Source organism: Andrena cerasifolii, chromosome 8 (genome assembly GCF_050908995.1).
Source record: "Andrena cerasifolii isolate SP2316 chromosome 8, iyAndCera1_principal, whole genome shotgun sequence".
Taxonomy (NCBI): Eukaryota; Metazoa; Arthropoda; class Insecta; order Hymenoptera; family Andrenidae; genus Andrena; species Andrena cerasifolii.
In genome coordinates, this window is record NC_135125.1 from 11,711,168 (window position 1) to 11,735,825 (window position 24,658).

At 51.6% G+C, this 24,658-nt stretch overlaps 4 protein-coding genes across 7 annotated transcripts in view; 3 read left to right on the forward strand and 1 right to left on the reverse strand.

Annotated features, from left to right (window-relative positions):
- LOC143372145 (sex-regulated protein janus-A) overlaps positions 1-6,294 on the forward strand; it is a 41,748-nt gene extending 35,454 nt beyond the window's left edge. For both annotated transcript variants that reach the window (XM_076818093.1, XM_076818094.1), the window contains exons 3-4: positions 4,645-4,772; positions 6,092-6,294. In XM_076818093.1, the coding sequence (XP_076674208.1) occupies positions 4,645-4,772; positions 6,092-6,184 (221 nt within the window). In that variant the 3' untranslated portion in view covers positions 6,185-6,294. The remainder of the gene's footprint in view (positions 1-4,644; positions 4,773-6,091) is intronic.
- The window catches only part of LOC143372139 (phosrestin-2), a 152,605-nt gene that overhangs the window by 34,833 nt on the left and 93,114 nt on the right, over positions 1-24,658 (reverse strand). The gene's annotated exons all lie outside the window — the stretch shown is intronic.
- Positions 7,734-12,999, forward strand: LOC143372408 (uncharacterized). Its single transcript, XM_076818556.1, has 5 exons — positions 7,734-7,941; positions 8,049-8,165; positions 8,258-8,356; positions 11,630-11,686; positions 12,760-12,999. Exons 1-5 carry the CDS (start codon positions 7,780-7,782, stop codon positions 12,964-12,966), a joined length of 642 nt encoding a protein of 213 aa, XP_076674671.1. The 5' UTR covers positions 7,734-7,779; the 3' UTR covers positions 12,967-12,999.
- On the forward strand, positions 13,236-15,012 carry LOC143372409 (uncharacterized). The gene has a single exon (XM_076818557.1). It carries the CDS (start codon positions 13,255-13,257, stop codon positions 15,010-15,012), a length of 1,758 nt encoding a protein of 585 aa, XP_076674672.1. The 5' UTR covers positions 13,236-13,254.

A 24,658-nucleotide genomic window follows, 5' to 3' on the forward strand; every position in this document is an offset into this window, starting at 1 on the left:
GTCGATTCCACGGGCTCTTTCTCGCTCGAGACTCCGCCGAGGGGTGGTTCCATCTCCGCGTCGTCTTGGAGCGTTCATAACTCACCCTTCCCACAAATACGATTCTTATTCCATTTCTGTCCCGGTCCCCGCTGAAAATACTGTTCCCCAGATGTGACCGGTGCGCGGGGGAGCCCGTCCAATCGTGACGCACATTCTTCTGGTTACGACACACCTGTTATTTACGTTCGGGAATTTACGTTTATGGGGCTCGCTTCATTTCCACAATTTTTACGAAGCCCCCGCGGTACGCGACGATGTCTCGGCGTTTAACCCAGCCGACTGACCTTCGAACGTCCTCCGCGTCTCCACCTACTAATTTTCTTTCCCTCCGAGTTTCAACCACCCCCGCTGGCCCCGCAACGCTCAACTTTTAAAGTTCCAGCGCGTCGCTTAAAATACAGGGTCGCGTGAATTCGTACCCTTGGAGCAGCACGCGTTTTAGTTAGCAAGAGTGTCTTTTGAACGTGGCACGACGCGAACAATTAATTTCGCGCAATGTCAGAGAGGCAGCGCGAGGTAAGGGATGGAACTGAAAGAAGGGAGACGCAGCATTCAACAAAAGCAACGTTCCTCGTAGTGGCTGCTGGGCTTATCCTTCGACGATCTTCCCCACGCGTTTGAATTAAGGATTATCCTTGAGCAAAGTCATGGATTCTCCAGGCGAAGCAGATTAAAAAGTTTGCGTAAGCCGGCCCGGGGAAAATTAGCTCGGAGCAAGGTCTCCAGTGAAAGTTAGCGCTGCGGAGGCCCGCAGCTAGGCGATGCGGAGGCTCCGAAAGCGAGGAAGGACGAGCGAGAGAATTAGCACGATAGTTTCACGACCGCTGCAGTATGTAGTGCGTTTTGAAAGCGGCGTCTCTCCTCGACGTTGTCTCTCTAGATCTAGTTTCACGCGAATCAGCGCGAGCATTCTAGTACGAGCTTGCCTCGCAGGAAACATCTTGCACAGGCGCCATAAAAAGTAATCTCGTCGATGGAAAGGTAGTCCGGGATACCTTGAACTATTTTCAAACGCTGGAAGACTTGCCCAGCCGGGGAGAGGTTGAATGCAGCTTGGGTACACGTGAGTTTTAGACGCGTTCGAAGAAGTCTACCCGAAAGGACCCATTGCTTTGACTCCTCTAAAAGGATTGTCTCCAAGTTCATCGAGTCCCTAACGCTTTCTAAGAGATCCTCAGTCTCGGAGAGAAAAGTCGCCTCGCGTCCAACCGATCGATTTAAAGGGTTCGCTTTTCAGTGAACCGCAAGGGCACCAGGAAGATATATAACACCGATGAGTCGATTGCCAGAGGCATCTATGAACGGATATTAAGGCTAGCGTCGATTCTTCCTCGTCGAATCCACCGCTGCGTTTCATCCGAAACTTCGTCGAGCCGCGGAAGTTCGCTGGTGGACTTCGATTCGCCGACTTTTCCAGCTGCTCCCATTTGGAACTGGAGTTTCCAACAGTTTAACCTCGCGAACGGAACCGCTGGAGAACACTGCGGCCAGCCACTGTCTCCGGCATCCCCTCGTTAACGGTGAACGTACTTTCTAATGAATCGCGGAGGAATTAACTTATCGCCAACAGATGCTGCTCGGAGAATGAGATTGAAGGATTACCCACTCGATGGCAAAACAAACGCTGCCACAAAACGTAAAGGTACGTATACACGACGACATTTTTGTGTCTAGATCCAAGTGCCTTTTGTGTCTAGCCAGAGCTAGTTGCAGTGTCTTCGGTCTATCTCTAGCTGCAACTCCTGCGACGATAGGTGAAATTCAGTGTCGCGGACTGCTCTAGGCAGTTTGCAATCTTCTGGAAATTTTTTTGAGTGTCGCATACACTTGATCTAGACACAAAAGTGTCGTCGCGTAAACGTACCTTTAAGGGTGCTGCTTGCTCTGCCGCGATTCACGCTCGCGTGTCAGTTTCCGCTAGTTCGTCGCCGAGAGGGCTGAACAAATTGCCCGGGAGGAGATTATCGTGCGCACGCGACACGATCAAATATCGCGACGCGCGATCGATGGATCTAGAGCGGCTGGTGCGCGTCGCGTGCTCCGTCGAATCGGGCTTCTTAATTGCCTCCGAGGATCCAACGTGCCGAGGACGCGAACTCCCACGATTGACGCGATCCAGCCGTAGATCTTCAGAGGATTCGTGCCGGTCCTAATAACCGACGACGAGCGCCGAGAAGTCGATGGGGCGCGCGAGAACATCCCCCAGAAGCTCCTAATTAGAAATGAACCGCGCATTGTCGGGACGCTCGGGATAGTTAAGCTTCGAGGATACCATAGCCTTTGTGATCCGTCTCCAGAGTTCGGCTTCCCGCCCCTCGCCCAGGATAATGAACTTGAGGACAATGATTACGCCGCCCTAATTAACCTCCCTCGACCTTTTTCACGCGCCACGCTCTTTGTCGGCGCTCGTCGATTATAATTGAGCCACGTTTGCAGCCTGCTCATCGATCGACCGACGCTTCTTTCGCTAAAATGTTTCGGCAAATTCCAGGGCCAACGTCCACGCCCCGTCGCGATTCTCCAGACCGCGCAGTTGGAATTCCGCAGGATTCGTTTTAACTGGAATCATGCGTTTAACCAAATGCACACAGGAGGATCAGGCGGGAGCTGCTCGTGCCGGAAGCTGGCCCGAGCTCTTTCACCTAGCCACCGGAAGCCACTCGGCCTTGTACCTCTACCGTGTTTCGCACTTAGTGATTTACCCGTTCGTGCTTTTAGTACCCACTGAGAGAACCGGCTGCCCCTTCCCTATCGATTTCAGGTAATTTCCAACTCTCGCCGTTTCCTCGCTCGACCGTATCGCGATTTACACACCGAACACGTTTGCGCAGGTATGTATATCGGTCCCTTCGTGGACTGCGAAGATAGTCGGTGTATGATGGAGCACGGAAGTCTGTGCAAGCTAATATTAATCTTGCGTTAAGGGACGACGCGTGCAAGCCAATTAGAGGGTACCTTGTACAGGGTTCTTGTTAAGGTGTTTCAAAACGACAAGCTATCGCGTTCACTGTTCACCGTTCACCTTCTTTTCTCTTACAACTTCGATTTCAGTCGCGAGAGGTTCGCGCGCACGGTTACATTCCTTCTGATCAGGGACAAAGAGAGACACTGTAACCCTCGAGCGACCCAGCTTACCGAGCCTTCATTTTTCTCGCAAAAAAATCCGCTAATATTGCGCGCCAACGTGCCAGCGTATCTTTATTTTTCATTTTTATTTCCTCCGCTCGCCCCTCCCGATTCTCCTCGCCTAAAGTTCCAGGAGGGAGGGTAGAATTAATGGGGTACGCACCGGCGAGATGGACCAAGATAAACGCTCTCCCTTCAAAGTTTTACGAGGTCAGAAGACGAGACCCAAGAAGGCCTGAACGCCTCGTTTCTCACTAGTCCGATTTTCCGTCGAGAAACATCCTCGGCGCGTTTACATTGCTCCCTCATTCCCTGTGTTTTTTGGGAGGAGTTTTTTTGTCGGATCGACGACTTTACCCAACGAATCGAATTAATCGGTCCGCGAGGGGCAGCGTGGAGAATTCACTGCGCACCTGAAATATATCGTGTCCTCGGCGATTTCGACGTGGATGTTTTCGCGTGGCTCCAGCGTCGACGGCAGTTTCGTTCCAGGGAATTTATTATACATACATTCCCGGCTGGACACGAGACAATAAAATCGTATTTAATATGCATGGATTTCCTGAATTGTCCCGGCGAAGTTGTTCGATTATTCGGAGCGGGTCCGTAAGATCCACTCACGAATTGGAAATACTTTTTCGCGATTCGTCATCCCTGTAACTTTTACTCTCAACAGCGAGCGAACGTTTCCGATCAGTCTCGAGTAATTGTCGAAAAGAGGAAACTCGTGGATCCGCGATGCTCGCATCCCAAACACGTTCTAGCTTCGATCGATCCGATTCGTCGGTTACTCGCGTGTTTCGCCTCTCCGAGAGTTCTTCGATCGCACAGAGGCCTCTGGATAGCGTTCGTGACGTTAACACGCGATACTTTGCGCTTCGGGCCGCTTCAAAGGACGTCAGGGCCACGCATGGATTAGCCAAAACGCGTGCACCGAATTCGGTAATGCTCGCGACCTTTGCGTGGCGAACAAAGCCCGCGAGTTTGCCCAAGTCTCGAGCTTCTGTGGCGTAACCGCGCCTTCCAGGTAACGTCGGCTGGCGGAGCGAAACTTTGTCTATGAAGCAACTTGAAATTCGCATTGCCGGTGTTACGGGGGCGAAACTCGAAAATGGCCCGTGGCTTCCTCTGCTAGCCACGTTCAAGATACTTTCGCCGGGACAGATGCGCCGGTTGTAAAGATTTAATCGACGCATCCTCCGGTGAAAGGACCAGATTGAATCCTCCTTAGTTGTATCGTAACTGCCGCTTCCCTCCTTTAATGCCCTCGTAAAGATATTATCGCGAACGAGTTAACCAACTGCGGTAGACTATTCTGTGGTTGAGCCGCGGTCTTTGTGACCGATTTAAACGTAACCTGATCACTGGTAAGCTCCTAACGATGCTGGAAATCTTGAAGAAAAGCGGTTCCAGCAAAATTCATCCAAGATTTCCTTCGTGCCGTGTTAACGAGAGTGGCTTGTTCTTCTGTTTCAGCGGACATATTCGACGAGACTCTCTCACAATTGGAACAGTTCCCAGAGCTGCGTGCAAAGTGTGTGGGTGGCGGAAGGATCGAGCACAACCCCGACGACAGGACCATCAAAGTCTACGGACACTCTCAAGCGAGTTGCAGAATTAATACATCCTAACGAACCTGCTCGTCGCCTCGCCGGTCTAATCGATTAACGAGCCTCCCCCGTGATTCGCTTGCGCCCCTGAGACATCGATAGACGCTCACATTCGCCAGAATCCCTGCTTCAAGACGATTCCGCTGTCGTTTCTGATTCTCCGTGGATTATCGATCAGCGTTTCTGAGCGTAGAGTCCTTTCGATTTTTTGGCGGGTCAGTAGCGGATCCCGCGATACCAACGGTGTAAACGTCGTAAACCTTGAATCCGCTCGGCTAGAAGTTTCCAGCGGGAGTCGCGGAAACGTGAAGTCGATTTCGTTTTGGCTGGATTCCCGCGCGGTGTCCTCGCGTTTACGAGTCACGCCCTTTAAGCAAATAACGCAGATCAGCCGTGACGGCAGAGGCGAAATTATTTCCCCCCCCCCTTACCTTCGCGAAAGAAGAAAATCGAAGTGACTTGCGAAAACAGTTTCTGGAAAATTAGAATCCCGCAGAAACCCCGTAGGATCTCGTTCGAGTTTTCACTTAGCGTAAAGTCAATTTCACCGGGGTGTTTGAATGATCGAAAGCCTCCTCGCGGCGAACGGGCCAAATGGGATTTTCGAGTTGCCGGCCGATTAGAGCCTGAATACCGAAATTTGGCGAACGTTTGCGCGACGGTGATGAATAATTGTGGCGAGACGTTGGTACAATATTGACTCGATATTAAGTCGAGCGTAAAACTCAGGGGGAATCGGAATTAGATGAAAATTAAACGGAGGAGTGCGGTAGATAAGATGGGATTTAGCTTGAAATTGTGTTTGTAGGGCGAACTTGGCACGTGAATGATTGTATCCGCGACCGGGAGTCCCCAACTTTAGACGATTAGCATTTTAAACTTATTTAATCCGTCCTCTGCTCCCAAGGCTACTTATAATCTCCCTGCCGAGGCTGCAAAGCATTTCGAGCTATAATAAACTCTAATCGAAATCTGTGCCCAAAATATAGTCTGATTTAAGCTTTTAAAAGATACGGGAAAAGTGACGAGTCGCGGATCACGAGTCTCGACGAATGAAATTCGAAACGTGCATTCCGGGATCCACACGTGCCTGGAGCGGAAGCAATTTTAACGTTGCCAGGGTGATAACGTTTTATTTAATTTTATCCCATAGTCGGGGATCGAGATTAATTTGAAAACTGGTTATTTCCTGACGGGTTTTGTGAACAAAAACAGAGAACGGAGGTGGCGGGGCTGAAAGATTTGCAATTATAAGCAGGGTCGTTAATATTTCCGGCAAATATATTCTATTTTGATATTGCGTTTGCTTGCAGGGTTTTGGACAAGCGGATCACGAGATATCCGCTAGTATACTGAAAAAGAAATACCCCGATTACACACTCACTTGCTCGAATGAGGGATACTGAAGGGGAGAAAGCGGAGGAAAGTGTTCCGTGTGCTGCTGCTTCGACGAAAACGCAACAAAAACTACCTTTATATATATTAAATAAGTGAAATAAAAAATTTGTAAAGATTACACCCTTGTCGCCGATTTCTTACGAACCCTTGATCCCTGAAATATGAAATAGGAACGTTGAAACGCGCACTCGTGTATTTCCAAGCGATTCGACGTCCTTATTCGCAATTCAATTATCCGCGCTCCCGTTTGATCGGCAATTAAGATTAATACCCGCGTTATCTGGATGCCGGCAACACGGATTTATTGGTGTAGCAAGTATCGAGTGGCAATGCAATCGGGTTATTAATGAATTTGGTTCCATCGGGGATCTCGTTCTTCGTAATTGACGCGCGTTGATTGGAAGAGGCGTCATGGAGAGAATCGAACGATATCTGTCTGTGACGGGAACGAATTAAATTTCTGAATTACAACTGAACCGATAAAGCACTGGTCTACTTGCCTATAAGAGTAACTCGATCGATAAGAGAATCTTTAAGTTATTACTCTGACCACAGACGAGGTATAGGATAGACCTATCAACCGATGCACTTTTCACCCAGCCTCAAATTGTGGGTCGGTAACACAATTTGGGTGGCGACACGAACATCCATAAGGTGATAGGTCTATCCTATACCTCGTCTGTGGCCTTATCACAGAAATTTACAGTAAAATCTAATTCTTTAAAGACTTCGTACCGTAGACAGGTCACATGCATCTCCGCATACACACACTTTCCCTTTACCCTCAATGCTCCTTCGGGGAATACTTGTTAACTGACCATCGTCCATGAACAGAGGGCACTGGAATCAGTCCCGAATTTCTAGATCGGTAAGGCAGTCACAGTCGGACCGCGAAAGTCCATAAGATGTTAGATTTATTCTACACCTCGCGTGTGCTAGGACCTTCCAGATAGACAGGAAAATGCATTGAATGCCACATCTATTCTATACCTGGTCTGTGGCGTTACCCTACGAGCACAGGCTGTTTGCCTCATCGGTACTACAGATTCCAATTCCACATGGAAGTTGGAGTTGCACCTGGAAGATGGGTGCACCGAAATAAGTTCCCTAAGACCGCCTGTAATTCAAATTACGAATCTTCCACCCCCGATAAAAGAAAAGATCACTAATATGCCAAGACCAAGAGGCTGCGTCCCAATCTCGGTAACAAAATATTACCGATCCACCAGGTTCGTCGAGAGGATCGTCGGCGATATTCTTTTTGTTCAATGCGTGGCACGCTTTGCCAGAACGACGCGAAAATAATTGCACATCGCGGCATCGCTTCGCTTGGCAACGAGAGCCGCTGATCAGCGCAGTTTGGACACGTCGAACGCCCGATGAAGGCGTTAATAAATTCTCAGTAATTCACCAACAGAAATAACAATGTTTTCCCGAGCCGCAAAATCATTCGTGAAATCCATCGGTCAGCGACGATATCACGTCGGTGAAGAGAACGCAAAGGTGCGCGAATTTCTGGAGGATTTCATTATTTTCCGTTTTCCATCGAATGGCGGCCAGCTTGATCCTTACCGATTCCACTGAATTGCCCGTGCAGGTCGCGATGGCCGGAGGTGAGATCGGACGATCCCTGTCGCAGATGCTGAAGCAAACTTCGAAACTCGACGTGCTCGCTTTGTACGACGTGGCCGCGTCCAACAAGACGTTCTCCTCCATTCCACCCAGGTTCCACAGCTTCTCCAACGGCGAACCGCTGAATACCAACGTGAGTATTTTATTTGCACCCTGCGCTCGGGTCCTAGACCCAGACGTAGGCGAGCTGATAGTCGGACGCCGCTCTCTAACGAAAACAATGATCGCGCGTTGAATCAGAACTCGCGGATGCTGACGATGTTGGAGAAGTCTCGGTTCGGTAAGGACGGCCAGCAGAGCGAAGCCTTGCAGGAACCCGTGCGCTGCTTCTCTACCCGCGTCTCAAACATTACCCAGGTATAGAACCTCTTGATAATCCGACGCGAGAACCTTCCAGCATTTACTGCGAATCTGTTTCAAATTGAAATTTTTTTCTCTCCATCGGTTAGAACGAAACCGAGGAACTCGTCGAAGCTCTGCGTCATCTGCCGATCGCCGAAGAGTGCGCCGTGGATCACGCTGCCAAGACGAACAAGATAGTGTCCCAGGTAAGAGATTGTATCATATATTACATCGTTGATAGAAGTTGCATGGATCGATTGAAAACTGCGCTCCGTAAGAAATTCAATAGCACGGACGTTTCCATTGGTTGATTCGTTTGCGAATGAACGAGATCCACGTGTCGCTGCGTGTTTCTTCGACGTAACGTGGCGCCGATGGCGATAATAGGATGAGGAGGAGGATAGGGATGAAAGCTGGCGGGGGCGACTCTAAGAATGCATATTTCAACGCGTGGAAAATCCGTGTCGCGAGTACTTTCGTTCATCCGGAATGTCTTATCGTCGCCTCGTCAGCGCAGGAAGACAGGGATTGCCTCGGAAAGGAGGACCATTTGTCCCCCTTGCAATCTTTCTTTCCATCCACGCAATTGCTCGCGCGAAGCCTTGCGATTACTACTTCGAATGGCTGCGAACGGTTTTTCTATATCCTGGTGTACGAATGTTCTTGCCTTTGACGTTAAACGTTCACTGGAGGATTTTACTCTAGTGGAAGATCCTCGAATCTCCTCTGTTCTCAAGAGATTTCCAGTTAGATACGAAGAAGCATCGATGCGACTCGTTTGCTCGACTACAAGCTCGTCGAACGCGCGTTAAAGTACTTGGAGTCGTCCTTAAGCGATCTGCGAACGAAACACGATTCTTTTGCGCCGAACAGTGTAATTTCTTAAAAGAAGAAGAGAACCGCTCGCCCCTTAGCGGTATGTTGGCTCGAGATCGTGGCTTATTCCAGCCACGTGCAACCGTGCACGTTCTTTTGCGATATCCTTTTGCCCCGATAAAGAGAGTACAAGACGAGAGACGATGGACGGGGGTTGGGGACGCGGCACGGTGCTGAAATTCTCTGACAAACGTGAAAGTTCGATTAACGATCGTTTCGCCGAAGCGCGGAAACTTTGCTCGATCACTATCTTCTATCCCCTCCTCCGTTCTGAGGGATTCCGAAAGAGAAAGAAGCGCCGGGTCACTGAAATCGTCTCTCCGTCTGTCCTCAGGGGGACAACGAGCCACGAGGTCCTCGAGTTCTCGGTGAAATGGGGCCCGCTAAGTTCCTGCACGGCGGTCGCATCGTGTCCGAGATCTATAGACAGTTGCCGAATCTCGCGTCGTACCTTCGAAAGGATTGCTCGAGGAGCGTCAACGCCGCGTCCCGGCGACAGCTCTCGAGTTTCGCGACGTTCTCGGCCGAGAGCTCCTCGGCGAGAGACGGCATGTATGTCGAGAAGTGTCCTAAAAGCTGTTCGAGGAATGCCAGCGATATTCCATCGGCGTCGAGGAGCTGGACCGCGGAGAAGGTGTGCAAGAGGAGTCAGTCGAGGAAGAAGGATGCTAGGAAACTGATCGCCGCGCCGTCCGAGCAGACTGTGGAGAAGAAGCACTTGATCGAGATGGAGGATCTAGCGATGAGAATGGAGAAGCTGGAGAAGAAGAAGGCTCGATCTAAGAGGCCGAAAGAGCCGAGGACCTCGGAACTGGTGCCCGTGAGATTCGAGAAACGGTCAAACAGCGAGAGGAAGTCGAGTAACTGGACGATACCAGCCGCCATCTCGGACAAGAAGCCAAGGACGCTGTATGGATCGGTTCACCAGAGAAATACGTCCGTCACGTGGTTCTTTTCCAAGCTGCTCGATGCCCAGAACAGTGACGTGGCTGACTGCAGGTACAAGAACTACAAAATAGGCAAACTGGGTTGCATTCAGAATCAGAAGGTGATTAAGGAAGTAAACGAGACCGACAATCCTCGCGAGAAGAGTCCTAGGCTGAACGCCTCGACTTCCATGAGCGACTTAGCGCCAGAACGCGTCGAGGAACCGACTCAAAGAAACCTGAATGGAGGTTCGAGGTCTTCCGAACGATTTCAAGTCGAGAAGTCTAGCTCTGTGCATCGATCGCTGCAGGAGCCCGAGGCTACGGACGAGAAGGTACTGGCAGCGTCCAGCATCGACGATTCAGACTGCGATACGATCAGCAACATCGAAGAGCCTCAAAAGCCAGTGCGCAAGATGTCGTCGAAGATCGCGCAGTTCCTGGAGAACCTGATGCTCAAGAGGCAGAGGACATGGTCTCTGTCAACCCTTGCATCGTACAATCTCGACTCGTTGTTCGCTCAAGAAGCGGCGCCGGTCTTCAACTACGTCGCCTTAAAGCCAGTGCTCTTCTCCTGCAAGGGCGACGACTCCAAGCCCACTCTCAAGGACAAGCTGTGCAGCAAGTTCTGCACGAAGAAGAGCAAAAAGGAGGACGACATCTGCAAGAAGCGACAGAAGGGTTGCAACGCCAGCTCTTGCGACGGTGATCGCGATCCTTGCAAGAATGTCAGGACCCAGAAGACTTACGGGTCTTCCTGCAAGAAGTACGAGCCGGACAAGCAGTCCAAGAAGGAGGATCCCTGTAAGAAGCAGAAGAATGAGGCCGGTCACGGGAAACCCTGCGGCATAGGCGACGAAAAGCACGAGGAGCCGTGCAAGAAGCTTCGAAACACGGACACTCACGGGAAACAGTGCAAGCATTGCGGAGGGCCGCACTGGAAGCACGACCCTTGCGACAAGTTCTGGTGCGACGATGTCCACGGGACGCGCTGCAAGCAGGCGAAGCAGAAGAAGCAGCCCGATTGGCAGTGTCCCCCTCCGCTGAAGACGAAGAGCTGCGACAGGGAGAAGAAACCTGCCCCAACCTGCGGCAAGGAGCAGAGGCCCAAGTGCGATCCGCCAAAGAAGCCCGTGAAAAGCTGCGAGAAGACCTGCCACAAAGAGAAGAAGCAGGACTGCTGCAAGGAGGCCAGGCCCAAGTGCGACACGCCGAAGAAGACCGTGAAAAGCTGCGAGAGGACCTGCCACAAAGAGACGAAGCAGCCTACGTGCAAGGTGGAGAATAAGTGCGGTACACCGAAGAAGGTCGAGAAGAAGAAGAGCGACAAGCACGATTGTCCGCCCGTTATTCGAGCACCCAGTTGCTCCAAGGACGGAGGGAAATCGGGTGGAAGTGGGAAAGGACCATCCTGCAGGGGATTCGCGACTGTCGCTTCCAGAATTCACTTCTAGCTTATACAACAATTACACATCGTTGTACTTCCTCCCGTTTTATATCTCGACTCATAGAGGATGATGATCTGATAATTTCGTGTAGCGTGAGCGAAGCCTGTTGCGTGAATAAACGTGTTACATCTTATGTTCTCGTGTGTTCCGCTAATCCGACAATTTTATCGCAGCCTTACACGTGTTCCTTCTCGTATCTTGAATCTGTGCATTCTGATTTGAATTGCAGCTGCAGGAGTCATCGGGGCCCCTGAGCAACCACCAGCAGAGCGGCCACGTCATCGAAGTAAGTCCCAAACACTGTCTGTTACTTAGATTTCAGTTATATCGTTCGCGAGCACTCGGTAACGGGTGAGTAAGATAGAGCCTTAGAGATTTCTAGTAGCGAGACTCGTCGCTATGGCTCCACCTCCCTTCTGCCTCTTCCTCGTCGCCAAACTTACACGTGAATGCGATTAAAACGAACGAAAAAAAATAAAACCCAAAACGAGATCAATCGAAAATGTCGGATCATCCTCTCTCCCCGCAGAGGACGAACAGAGGTGCGCGCGAAATCGAGGGATCGGTCGCGCACTTTAAGGACCAAAGGAACAGGGGCCCTTTGTCGATGACCGCGATCATGGAGGGACCCACGATCCCCTTGCTCCCCACGATCGATCGGGCCATGTCGCGGAGCACCAGCTTCATTCCCAAGAGCCGCGTCGATTCGCGTCGCGATACGGTACTATTCGACTACGACAGGCAGCGCAACGACGACTACTTCCCCCAAGGCGAGGAGTACGAGGACGATATCGGCGCAGACTACGGCCAGCTGTCCAAGGAGCTTCCCGGCAGAAGAATACCTCGCGAAGAGGACATGGAACACTTCGCTCCGACCGCGCAGCTATCCGAAACCGGCGATTCACGGACGAATCTCTCCCAGCAGCCCTCTGAGAAGCCTTTCTATAAACGATCCACGCATCGGGGGCAAACTCTCCGCGAGAAGGTTTCTGGCTTGAAGCGTCGATTCCTCTGACGCTCGTGGAACGGAATTACCGAGGACAACTCTGGCAACGTCAAGGAGCCATCCGAGGCACGCCAATTATTACACGTCAACCGTGTGCCCTAATGTATCCAATGCGCTTTTCTCAGACTAGAAACAGCAACCTTCTCTCGTCGCGGATTTCCCCTTGCGAGCGTGTATCGTCGTCGATAAAAACAATTTCTGCGCGGCATCGATAATCGTCGAAAGAGGACGATCCATTTTTCGGCATTTGCTCTCGGTAATGATGGTGGAGGAGGGAGGTGGGCGGTTGCCCGGAGAAAGAGGGGCAGAGACGAGAAAGAGCAGGATATAAAGGAGCGCGATCTGATGTCCAGGGTATGAGAAGAGAGAAGCTCAAACTGGGCGAGCCCGATTGCGGCGAGGATCCACCTGGCTGGGTGGAGAAGAGCCCTTGTCATCCGCCGAAGGGTCCCTGTAAGCCCATGGGTCCGCCGGGATATCCCGCGAAACCTAGGCAAGAGAAGAAGCCGTTCTGCGTAAAGTGTCCACCCAAGAAACCGTGCAAAACGAGAAAGTGTTAGGTGCGCCGGGGCACTGAGAGACAGAGGGTACGTGGAGATAGCGGCGGACACGCACCAGTCAGACACACGATCAGACTCTTCTATCGATCAAAATCTCTGTTGTCTGCGTCGTAGGCCAGGTACCGTCTGATTGGCTGGGACAGAACGCTGCCACGGCGTTTTCACACAGTGTCCACCGCAACAACGAGCAACTGCCTTCGACCGAGGAATCAGTTCTGCCTGGGATCCTCCTTTGGAAACTCATCGATCAACGCATGGAACTGGACTGCGCCTTCGAAGACACTCAACATGGGACTCGTCTGTGCGAAGAACTTTAGCACAGGGTCTCACGCGAAGAAGGAATCACCAAGAATCCTTTCCCTGTCGAAGGAATTGACGAGATACTTGTGGCAAGAGCAGAAGAGGTACTTTCGTAGTGGTTCGATGTTGATGGGTCAGCGAGGGAGAAAACCGCCTAGTTCGTCGTCGAAATTTGCACCGGAGTCGTGGAACCAACAGAATCAGCAGAGCGGACCCTGTAGACAGCCCTACGAGCGACAGAAGCCCTGTCTGCCTCTCGAGAAGTGTATCCCACCCAGCCCACCTTGCTGTCGCAAACGGCCTAAAAACCCGAAGTGCCCCAGCCTACCGCAACCCTGTCCACCACCTTGCCCAACTCCGTGCCCCAAGCCACCAGAGAAACCTCCACCACCGAAGATATGCTACCGAAAATGTCCTCCGCCTCCGAAACTGCCGAAACTCCCCAAGTGCCCGAAGATCCCAGCACCACCGCCGCCTCCACGACTGCCTAGGATACCCAGGCCACCCAGGTGTCCTGCACCTTGTCCACCACCTCCTGCGCCACCTCCACCCCAGTGTCCAAGACCTCCGAAGTGTCCGGAATGCCCGCCGCAACGAGAATGCCCGCCTCCGCCACCCTGTGAACCATGTCCCTGTCCACTTCCGTGTCCACCACCCTACTGCCCACCTCCGTCACCCTGCCCACCCTGTCCGCCACCGATTCCGTGCCCCAGGCCGCTGCCTTGCCCACCACCACCTCCGCCGAGGGTCTGTCCGCCTTGCCCACCATGTCCAGAATATCCACCTCCGCCACCCTGTCCACCGCCGCCTCCTTGCTGCCCCTGTCCGTGTCCCAAACCACCTCCACCTTGCCCGTGCCCGAAAGTTTGTCCACCTTGCAAACAACCCCAGCCAACCTGCCCTCCGGATGTCCCATCTTGTCCTCCTTGCGGAAAAGGAGACAAGAGCAGAAAGATGTCCACGTATCAAGCACCACCTCGGTTTCTCTCGTTCAGGAACGATCGTCTCGGAAAACTGCACGTTTCTGGTGTGTCGAAGAGCATGTCTAGCAAGTCTTGCAAATCTGGCAACTGTGGCAAATCTGCCAAGCATTCCAAGTCCAGCAAAGAAGCCAATTGCAAGGCCTTAGGGGACATATGCCAAGACCTTAAGAAGGAAGGTTCCTGCGTGAAGACCTGCGAAAGAGAACCCGAGTGCACCGCGAAGAAAACCAAGTGCCAGGACGAGCCCAGAAAGGATATGAAAAAGAAGAAGAAGAAGCAGGTCGTATGCCCGGAGAGGTGTATCCCAAGAGGAAAATGCGACCACATCGTGACCGTTGCTCCACCGAAGATGCAGTACGCTCCGGTTAAGTGCCCTACCCCGAAGTTCGTCGTACCCAAACCCTGCCCAGATGTGCCCCAATCGAAAATGGACGAAGAGTGTATGCAGCATCGAGCCTGGGCCAAGGCCAAGAAGGAAATCTGTGTGCCGCCACCTTTGCCGAAACCACCCACCGATCCCGTGATCCTCTGTCCCTGTCCACCCCCTCCGAAGATGCATCCCGGTCCCTGTCCCTGTTACGACATGAAGAAAGAACCAGCGAACACGCAGCACATCACGATGCCCCCGTGCCCCGAGAAGGAGAAGTACGTCTGCTGCAAGGCCCCGATGTCCTGCCCCATGGAGAAGCTGGTTTGCAAGAAAGAGAAACGCTGCGATGCCAAAATCAAAAGGAGGGAGAAGAAGAAGAAACGGGAAATGTAAATGTAAGGCTTTTTTCCGTTTCAAACTATCCTTTATCTCCTCCAATCAGAATTCAGGACCTTGCAGCAAGAGTGGTGCAGCTCTATTTTTTATAGTTTTTGAGTTATGACAGTAATGGTAAAAAAAAAATTCTACATCGTTTTGGTGGACGTTTCATGTGATAAAAAATGAGTGATTTATTGCAAATCTGGAATCTGCACCCATTACTATTTCGCGCAATACGAATGCTCCAGATTTGAAAAATTTGCTAGAAATAGAAATAGAAACTTACCAACTCAAATATACTTAGGATATTAAAAGTGCAACTACACTCCATTTATAAACATATAATAATGTTTAAATTTATAATTGACATTTCTTTGCCTAATGATCATTCACTGGTATGCGGTCAATTACCGGTTGGTTTACCCTATATATATTTTAATTAGTATTCTCTTTTTAATTGAGAAAGCAATCTCCTTAATTCCAAGTGAATCGCAGGCGAAGTACTAACACGTATGGTTTTACAATTTTTTCAGGAAAGTTGCAACGAGCGATGGCCTCGCAAAATGTACAATAGAGCAGAGAGGGTCGCAGTTCCTTTCGAAGTCTATCAGATAATGATATACAGTTTCCTGGATCGATGATCGTGAATGATATCCGGCCGACTCCTTCGCCTGCTCCCGGTTCGCGGATCGACCGAGAAACCGTCAAAATTCATCACTTGATCCTCACCATGGACCGCTCGGAGGGTCCGAAGAACGCGAGGCGCACAGCGGATGGGCCGACTGCTAGTGCGCGTCCTCTGTCGCGTGTCTGAGATCGCGCTTTCGTCTTAAATTCGTTCTCTGTCGCGTCGAGTCTGATATCGCGTATCGGACCGGCAATCGCGGCGAAGATGAAAAAAGCCTTCGAATGTGGTAGAAGTCAGAAAATTCAGCGCATCACTTTCTTTGAGACGACGAAGGCCCGTTCGTCAGGCGCGCGACACTCGACGCACGCTCTATTAATTTTTCTAAGTGAATTCCAAGTCTAAATTCGAATAGACTTCGCGGTGGTCCGCGCGACCGATAACTTTCGACGCCTCTCTGCGAGAAACTCACGGGGAATCGAACAGGAGGGGACGAAGCAACGATGGTGGGCTCGGGAAAACGCAAAAGCAACCGGAAAATTCGTTCTCACCGCTGCCCTACATGAAACTTCTCGACGTGTACCATTCGCAAGGCGATCATTTTCACCCCCGAAACGATAAAGGCAGTGTCGGAAAATTTGTAAAGTATCTCGCGAATAAATACCAATGTTCAGAAACACAAGTGTATGAGAGTAGTTGCATTATGCGCCGATTCGACTAACGTTCCCAGCCATCGCTAGAAACCGCGGTATCTGGATGGAATTCCAGAAGCGAAAGAGAACGGCGGACCGGTGGTCGTAAACAGGAAATCGATCTTCCCTGGCGGAGATCGGTTGCACCGTTTCGTTCGATCTCGTATCTGTCGTTGGAGCTTGGGTTAATAATTGCATCGTGCCCTGCGTTTCGCGTGCGAGCACCACCCCGGTAGCGATGGAATCGAACGCGAGCCGATAGGCAGTGTCTCCCGGCGAGGAATTCCGAAGGTCCGTCGCTCGATCGATTACCAAAGCGAACAAAGAAGCTGTACCGAAAATTCTCTTTGTCGCGGGCGCGCGACCCGGAAACTATAAATTCGGAAGTGGATTCAACGAATTTGCGGCTGTCCGATCGCGTGGTCTCTGGCCTGAGTAATAGGAGCGCGCGGAAGGAGAAATCGCTATCAAAGGCGCTTCGTTACAATAATATCGACATTTATATACGAGCCAGCTCCGGCCGGAGGAAACAGCGAGGGGTTAGGGGTGAAGTGGGGCAGGGAGGGGGGCAGGACGAGGGTTCTTATCATTTTATTATTGGGGTGAGCAGCCCTCCGTTCCAAGAACGACGCTTTACTTTTACCTTCCATTGTCTGTCCCCTCCCGTAAAGGCTTAAGGGCCGTTTCCAAACGCTCGATTCGATTATCCTCGACGGATTTCACTTTTTCCTCCATTCGCGACGCTTCGTTACTTCGTTACTCTCCTTGCACGGGCCGCGGGAACGTCTAATCGAGGTATACCGATTCCCCCCCGAAACGTAGGTGTACATTGGCGCGGCCAATTTCTTTCGAACTTCGAGTACACGTGCCATTAGCCGAAAGCTAGAGTTAAAGAGATGCGAGACCGTGGAAGAATCAGCAGAAGGCCGCGTTCGGGTTAACCCCAACGGTGACGGATCCACCGCTGAGGTCTGGTTTTATCGGTGTCTGTACCGCGGCAGATATCGCGAGCATTATCACGGGCGTTCACCGTGATTGGTCGGATCCGAGGGTATCCTCTCTTTTTCCTCCCTTTCGTTCGACCAATAAGTGACGTTTCCATTGGAGAAAGGGTCCGAAGGAAGGGAGCGGGCGAAGCGACGACGGGGGAGAGCGAGCCGAGGACTGCGAGCGGAGGATGAGAGGCAGCGAGTAGAGGAACGGGCGGGAGGGTTGGTCGCGGGGGTGAAAGCTGCGAGGGCAGAAAACTCCCCGCGTGGAAGAGAGTCGAACGGGTCGAGGCTGCGGATGGAAACGAGCGGGATGGATAAACTTCGAAGCGACTGTCCCCGAGGCTGATGCATAATTCAGGAATCGTCACCGGCGAGGATATTGCCAATTTGGCGTCGATGAAAATACGATCGGATTTGTCGGCTACCCCAGAATGGCTCGTCCGACGTACATCCAGTGAATTTAACACCTTCGCCCGACGTGCCGCCAGCGTACCGTGCGAAATTGCATCGGAGCCAATCGCCGGATCGCTCTGCGATCGCCTCTCTAATATCCTCCTTGCTTTCGCGCCGTTCCACGGTTAATGCCTCCCGGTCCACCCGCTTATCTAACCCTGCGCACGGTCTTCCTCCACGGCACACCTTCCACCCCACGAAATTTACCAACCGCCAACGAGAAAAGAAGCCCCCGCTAGGACAGAGTAGTCGAGGAAAGTGTTGGGAATCAGATAGAAACTGCTTCCATTGAACGCGCCAACTTTTAATGGATAAAAAAGCGACAGCTCACGTGCACCAACCCGAACAGTTTAATCGGCTTTGGAATTCTTACTCCGACAAATTCCCCGGAATCCTTTCATCGACGTTAGATCAGCCCCTTTACGCGCATTATACCTCCATTAGAAGCGTGTACGGCCGTTCGTAATTCTTTTTTCTGCAACGGGGATTTCCATTTTCGAGGAACGACGCCTTCCAGGCTTGATGCTGATCGATGGAAGATTATCGGTTTTTCATGCTTTCTACGTGAAAATTTCTCGAGGGTGTGTCGCGCGTCGTGGGGGGGGGCGATCGTGGTGCGTTGGTCGATTTTCCACGGATACGGGGACGCCGTCGTACAGTGCGGCATAGATGGACAAAAATACAAAATCGAAGTATTCATATGTATAACAGTATAAGATCTTATTGATTTTTTATACAATGTTTTTTACTATACTTATTTATTTATTATTACGAGTAATAATAGCTCATTTTGCAGAATTTATGGGTCAAAATGGAAAATCAACTAGTTATGCGCATGATTAATTATTTTTTGGCATTTGCTTTACACCTATTGTAGGGGGTGATTGAAATTTGAGGATGAATATAGGTTTTTCGAGAAGACGCGTGAATGAGGAGTACGATAGAGGTGTGAAAGACGAGTGTTTAGGTTTATGAAAAGCTACTTCAAAAAAGCAAGATGAAGATCTTACAGAAATTAGAGAATACCTTGCAGCTGAGCAAGACGGATCAAGCGATTCAATAAATTTCGTTGACTTGCAAATCAGCTTAAGCGAATTGGAAAGTAGTGAATAATTTAAAAAAATTGTCAAATTTTTAGTTACTAATTTTATCTTCCGTAAATATATTCCAATATTTTGACATTTATAACGGAATTTAGATTTTTGTCCAAAATTCTATCATTCTGCCGCACTGTGCGTCGGGTCGTCGGACCGCCATGCAATATTTATGACGAAAGCTTCGGGGTACGGGGCACGATGAAAGGAATACACTCGGAACCGATTCAATTTGTCAGCGCGCCGTTAATTATGTTATTATGCGATCCTCTTAGATCCTGGAAGCGCCCGTGTCATCAATAACCCATAAATACTTGTCGAGGATCGCTGCCCTCTATGGCGAACCCATCGAGGGAGCGCAGCTTTCCGAGGATTAGAGGGCGATTATGATTTTTTCCATGGAAACAGGCACACCGGCGACGAAACAAAAAATTCACAAAGCTAAACTCACCCTAACGGCTCGAAGCATTAAATAAGCGATTCTGAGGATCGACGAGGGCGTTCGATCGATACGGTTGAAACTTGGGACTGAATGATCCATGCCTGCTTTACCAACGTGATTCGAGACACTCGATACACTTTCCTATTAAAATTCTGTCTGCTATCGTTATAAAAGTGCGGTACCTATCGCTATCTATTTATCCAGACAAAAAGGGAATATCGTTCGGCTGGTAAATCGGCATTTACCGATAGATCCTCGGATCGCCGTGGATCTCTCTGGTCGCGTTTCCCGCGGCTGAAGTCGAGAGAACCGAGCGATCGAAAGGGACGACGAGCTGGAAAAAGCGCGATCGCAAATTTATTCGTCGGAGCAGAGTGAGGGCTCGGTGACTTGGCCAGCGGGCACGAGGAGGCGGGAAGAGTCCGAGATTTATGGGGCCGGATGCGCAAATACGGTGGAACTTCCTTGTATCCGGTTTGGCGAAAACTTTCCTCGGTGTACGCCTGCCGCGCTTTCCCTTTTTTTTCCCTCTCTCCCCCACGCGCACCGACCACATTTTTACCCCTGTCGCCGGAATTTCCATCAGGGTCAGCAAAAACTTCGGTAACGGGTAAACGTTGCGACTGGTCCATCAACAAGGCGCTCCGATCGTGTGCCGATTAAAAAATACTCCCGCTGCCTTGAGAGTACGAACGTTCGTCGAGGGCAAAGATCAAGCAACCCTTTTGCCGTCCCGCTTAAGGAGACTGGAGGGCGAATCAGCGACTTTTATAACGCGATTTGAAACGCCGCTGCTTTCTGCTTTTGTGGAAATAATCAAGCACTTCCAGGCTCTCCCAGGCGATGCGCCGGAGTTCCCGGATCGTGCAAGTTCTTCCTGGCGTCCGGTTTACACGGGAGACCTACGGCAGGGGAGTTTCCAGGCGGGGAAAAGCGGCGCGATCGGACGGGAGGTTAAATTAGATTTCGTACTTCCGGGACGCTACAAGAACCTTAAAAGAGGAGGTAAGCGCGGACAAACGTCCTCCTCCGCCGGGTGGTTCGATATTCCTGCTTCCCTTCAACCCCTCGACTCGTGTCTAACCATTCCACCGCCGAGGAGAGGCTCTTTTAACCGTACCTTTAACTTCTTCTGACGCTCACTCGCCGGCGGATCCGCCAAATGGGTAAGTGGCCCTGGTTTGTTGCAATTCTCTCTTAAATCGCGATGAAACGTAAGAGGAGCGATATAGAAAGAAGAATTGAAAGATTCAATATTCGATTCACGGTATCGAGAAACATCTCGACCGACGATATCGGTCAGAGTATCGAGTGACCTTTCTCGCGAGCGTATTACCCCCGGTGGAGGACTCCTCTTCAAGGTAGCACTCGACTCGAAAGCCAACTCCACTCGACGAATCGAGGGGATCGCACCCTCGAAACGTAGCCGATGCGAGTGTCGATTTCTCGTCGCTTCGTGGGATCGGCGTTTCGATCGTTCACTTCGCAGCCAGCGCGAAGAAAGGGTGCGCTCGCCAAGAAAATCCTGAGGACTCGATTTCCGAAACACTGGACGCGCTATTGTGCTGCTGAGCGGAGAGAGAGAGAGAGAGAGAGGGAGAGAAGGGACTTCTCGAGCGAGACTGTGAACGTGCGACCCGAAACCCCCCGGGTTGGCGCAGCTTTCTTCGTCCAGCACGAGGGTCGGCGTGGTTGACAAGCGAAATGGAAACGAGTGGCACTGGCCGCCGCAAAAACGCGCAAGTGTAGCGCAAATATTCGTTTGCTCGCCCAAGGGTTCTAGCGAACGAGTAGTCTCGACATCCTTCTCCACGAACTTGGAGCTTCGAGTCGAGAAAAGTCTGTACGGTCGCGTATCCAGGTAACAGTCGTACTTGAAATACAGCCACTCAGCTTGATCGTATATCCGGCCGCGATGCAATTTTCCCAGCAACCCCTATCATTTGCTCCGCCACACCGTGCACCGCGAGCCAATCTAGCCCCCTTAAGCTTATCCGTCCGGCCGATTACGTCAACGGGCGAAAAGCTGCTCGGAAAATGAGACTCTGATAATCGATGGGCCGCTTCATTGGCTCGCTTTTAACCCCTTGATATTTAACCCCGTAATTAGCGCGGTGTCACTAATCCCCGGGTGTCCTGTAGTCGCGCAGCGAACCGGTGTGTTCGGCGGCCAGAGGCACACCGACAGGCCGCGACGGACGTGTGAGAAAGAGATTCGAGGGGGTGGAGACGCGTTATGAGAGACCGAACAGGTTCCTCGGAGCCTCTCTCCAGCAACCCCTCCGCTGGGGGTTTCCGCAGTACCGTGATTTTCTGATTAGCAGCGGGTCGACTGGCTGCGGTTAACCGTTGTTAGGTTGCCGCTCGATTGGTATGCATGGGCTGGGATTCGTGCCCACGGTACAGCCCCTCAACCCGACTATAACCTTCTCTCTCTCCTACGCCATCGACCACCACCATCGTCATCCGCTGCCTCGCTGGATGTCGAGCACCCGAGCTTTCCTCGTGGACCCATGGACGGTTTTTAGTCGTTTGGTAGAGCCAATTCGTCGACGTATCGATGGCGAAAATAATTACAGTGGAAAGCTGACGTGTCGCGTGGCCCGATAGGAGTTACGGTCGCGTCGAATCCTCGGTGACAAGTCGCGGCCATTTTTCAGCGGTTGACTCCGCTTTGACACCGCGCCACTCGTCGACCCTTGCCGTGTAACACGCGTTACAAGAGGGAGTCAGGGGTTTACGTAACGACTACCCGGCCGATGCACACCCTGTATCGAGCCGTCGGTGGGACGAGGCGCGACGAGAAGCGACGGGGGACAGGGGACAGAAAGAGAAGACACGTCGCGATAGCTCGTATGAATACGTAGGTAGGAAGCAAGTGGAGGGGCTGGACGAGATTGGGGGGTTACAATTTCCCATGGATAATGGCGCTTTGATTACCCCGTGACGCCGTGCGTCCTGTCAAGTGGCACGCTACCCATAAATGGCCAGCGCGGAAAAAAGGCCGAGGAGCGGAGAGGGCCTGTGCACAGTGTACACGGGGTGTTCTCTGCTCGAGCCTCGCCCCGCGCTGCTGCGTCTACGTGCAGCCGAAGATACGTGGAGGAAAAGGCGGAGGAGGAATAAAAAATTAACTGGCGACGCATTAGCATATATTGCATCGCATCGTACGCGATCGTTAGGCACATGCGACCGCGGTGTTCCATTGCGTACGATTGCTTCTGTCCACGCGCCTTATTCTACCCGCTCATGCGACTTCGAGGAACTCGCGTATCGTAAACGCGCGATTTCCCGCGGAACAGTAAAGATCCTCCCGTTAGATACCGTGATTTCTTCCCTAGTTTCTACGTTCCCGCTGCGCTCGTCGATGGATTCTGGTCCCCGGGTACGTGGCCATACTCTCGTGGCCCACACTCGGCCGTTAAATACACTATCGAGAAAGATTTTCATTCCGCGGAGCTCGAGTGGCCCTGCTCGCTCGCTCGACAGCCCTCGAACATGCAACTGGTAGCGAGCGATTTGCTGGCGCAACTCGAGTGCGCCTTTTGTCCAAGGGAGCCAGCAGTTTGCGAGGCAGCGACGAGGAGCGAAACGACAATGAGACCGCCGCTTGGAAGTTTCTCCGTGGCTGCAACGCCGGAGTCTCATTGTGGCCTATGAGAACGCGGAGCTCCGTCAAATTCGATTAAATGCTACACGGCCACCGATATCGAAACTCTGAGAGCGGCATTTGTGCTCGAGAAAGTTCGCCGTACCGTTCTACCGCGTCTTCCTAAGCTTCAGATTTTCCTACGAGCAGCTTCTCCCGCGGAAACACGAGACCACGGTCGGGAATAACAGTTTTAGTAACGGACAGACGTGGACGTGATTCCTAGCGTCGAAAGACTCGGTCGTTTCGGCCAAGCAACGAGGAAGAGTCGAGTTGCAGAGCCGCGGAGAAAATCCCTGGAACGTCCACGGAACCCTCTTCCGCGTTCCACGGTAAACTCGATCGTTTCCTATTCCGCACCAATTCGTGCGTGGATCGAGTTCACTCGCTGGCATTCCCATTTACGTCGGCCAGCGTGTCTGCCCACAGAATTCGCGTAAAAACCATCCGCGGAATAGCTAATTGGTCCGCGAGCAAAGCCGAAGTTGTTGGCACGATGCTCCTCGATCATCAAAGATTTCTCCTAACGTGTCGGATAGTATTTCAAAGTTTCCTAGCCCCGCTCGCTCCATTGCCTGGTTACAAATCTCTAGTCCTTCCTCTATCTCGTCACCGCCACCCTCATCGCAGCCAGATCGCAGCGATTTTCGCGCAAACCTTTAACGAAGCACGATCTCCGAACGACCGAGGACCACAAAACGCGCAACGCCGGGGCACGCGTCGTCACGTGTCGTCACGTGTCGTTGAGTACGGTCAAACCCCGATTTAGTGCGGGCCTGTCCACGTGTCCAAATGAGCAACACTTTGAATAATACTCACGTTGCGCGCTGCGCGGCCCGGCGTCGAATCCCCACGGGCCGCCGTGTCTCTATATTCTGTAATGCATAAATCAAGGACCGGCAAATGGCATTCCTCGATCCTGTATTACCGCAACACCTCGCCGGTCCCCGTCGAATATTGGTTGCACGGCTGAATAGGATTGGACGCGATCACGTTTGCCGCCGACAAGTCGGCACCGTCCACTCGTCACTCGATTGCAAAGTACAGTTCAAAACGTAATGATTCCACGCAGTCCGCAATCTTGCGCGCGCGAGTGCAACCTCGCCGCGAGGGGATGCTTGTCAGACTGGTCGTTTCACCTCGTACGAGCTGGAAACGCGGTGCATAGAAGAGTGAATATTCGGATTTCGAAGTTGTCCACGTGAATCGTCAGAATCGACACTTTTGCCCGCTGTCTGGCGACGTTGCCCATTGTTCCTGCATCCCGAATGTACAGGGTGTCTTTTATTGTGCGTCGTCCAAAGAATATTATCCCGTGAGTTCCTCCTCTGACAGCGAACGGGTTTTAAAACACAGCCGCAAGGCAATTACCTTGGGTTTACAAACTACGTACCTACTGTATTACACGTACCTATAAAAGTAGCGTCCACAGTACTCAGCTTGGGGCCTATTTCGTTCTTTCCTCTCTCTGGGTCTGTCCCTGAGAGGAAACTCTCGAGTCTTCTAAACAATAAAGAGATCTCCAGGGAGCGAAAGCTCAAACCAATCGATTCCACAGCCACTGAGACAACAGACGGATCCGTAAGCGCGGCGACATTCTCTGTCGGAGGGAATGGATGCGCGTAAAGCAGCTGGGGGCGCAGGGTGGCCCGGGGGAGGTGCAGGAGGAACGCAAAGAGACGAGGAGAGCAACGAGCAAAGGGTGTACAGTAGT

Bases quoted from the DNA above. Each gene is read 5' to 3' on its own strand.
- LOC143372408 (XM_076818556.1), top strand. From the start codon at position 7,780: ATGGCCGGAGGTGAGATCGGACGATCCCTGTCGCAGATGCTGAAGCAA. The intron at 7,942-8,048 runs GTGAGTATTTTA...GCGTTGAATCAG, and splicing joins GCGAACCGCTGAATACCAAC to AACTCGCGGATGCTGACGAT. The intron at 8,357-11,629 runs GTAAGAGATTGT...TTTGAATTGCAG, and splicing joins CGAACAAGATAGTGTCCCAG to CTGCAGGAGTCATCGGGGCC.
- LOC143372409 (XM_076818557.1), top strand. From the start codon at position 13,255: ATGGGACTCGTCTGTGCGAAGAACTTTAGCACAGGGTCTCACGCGAAG.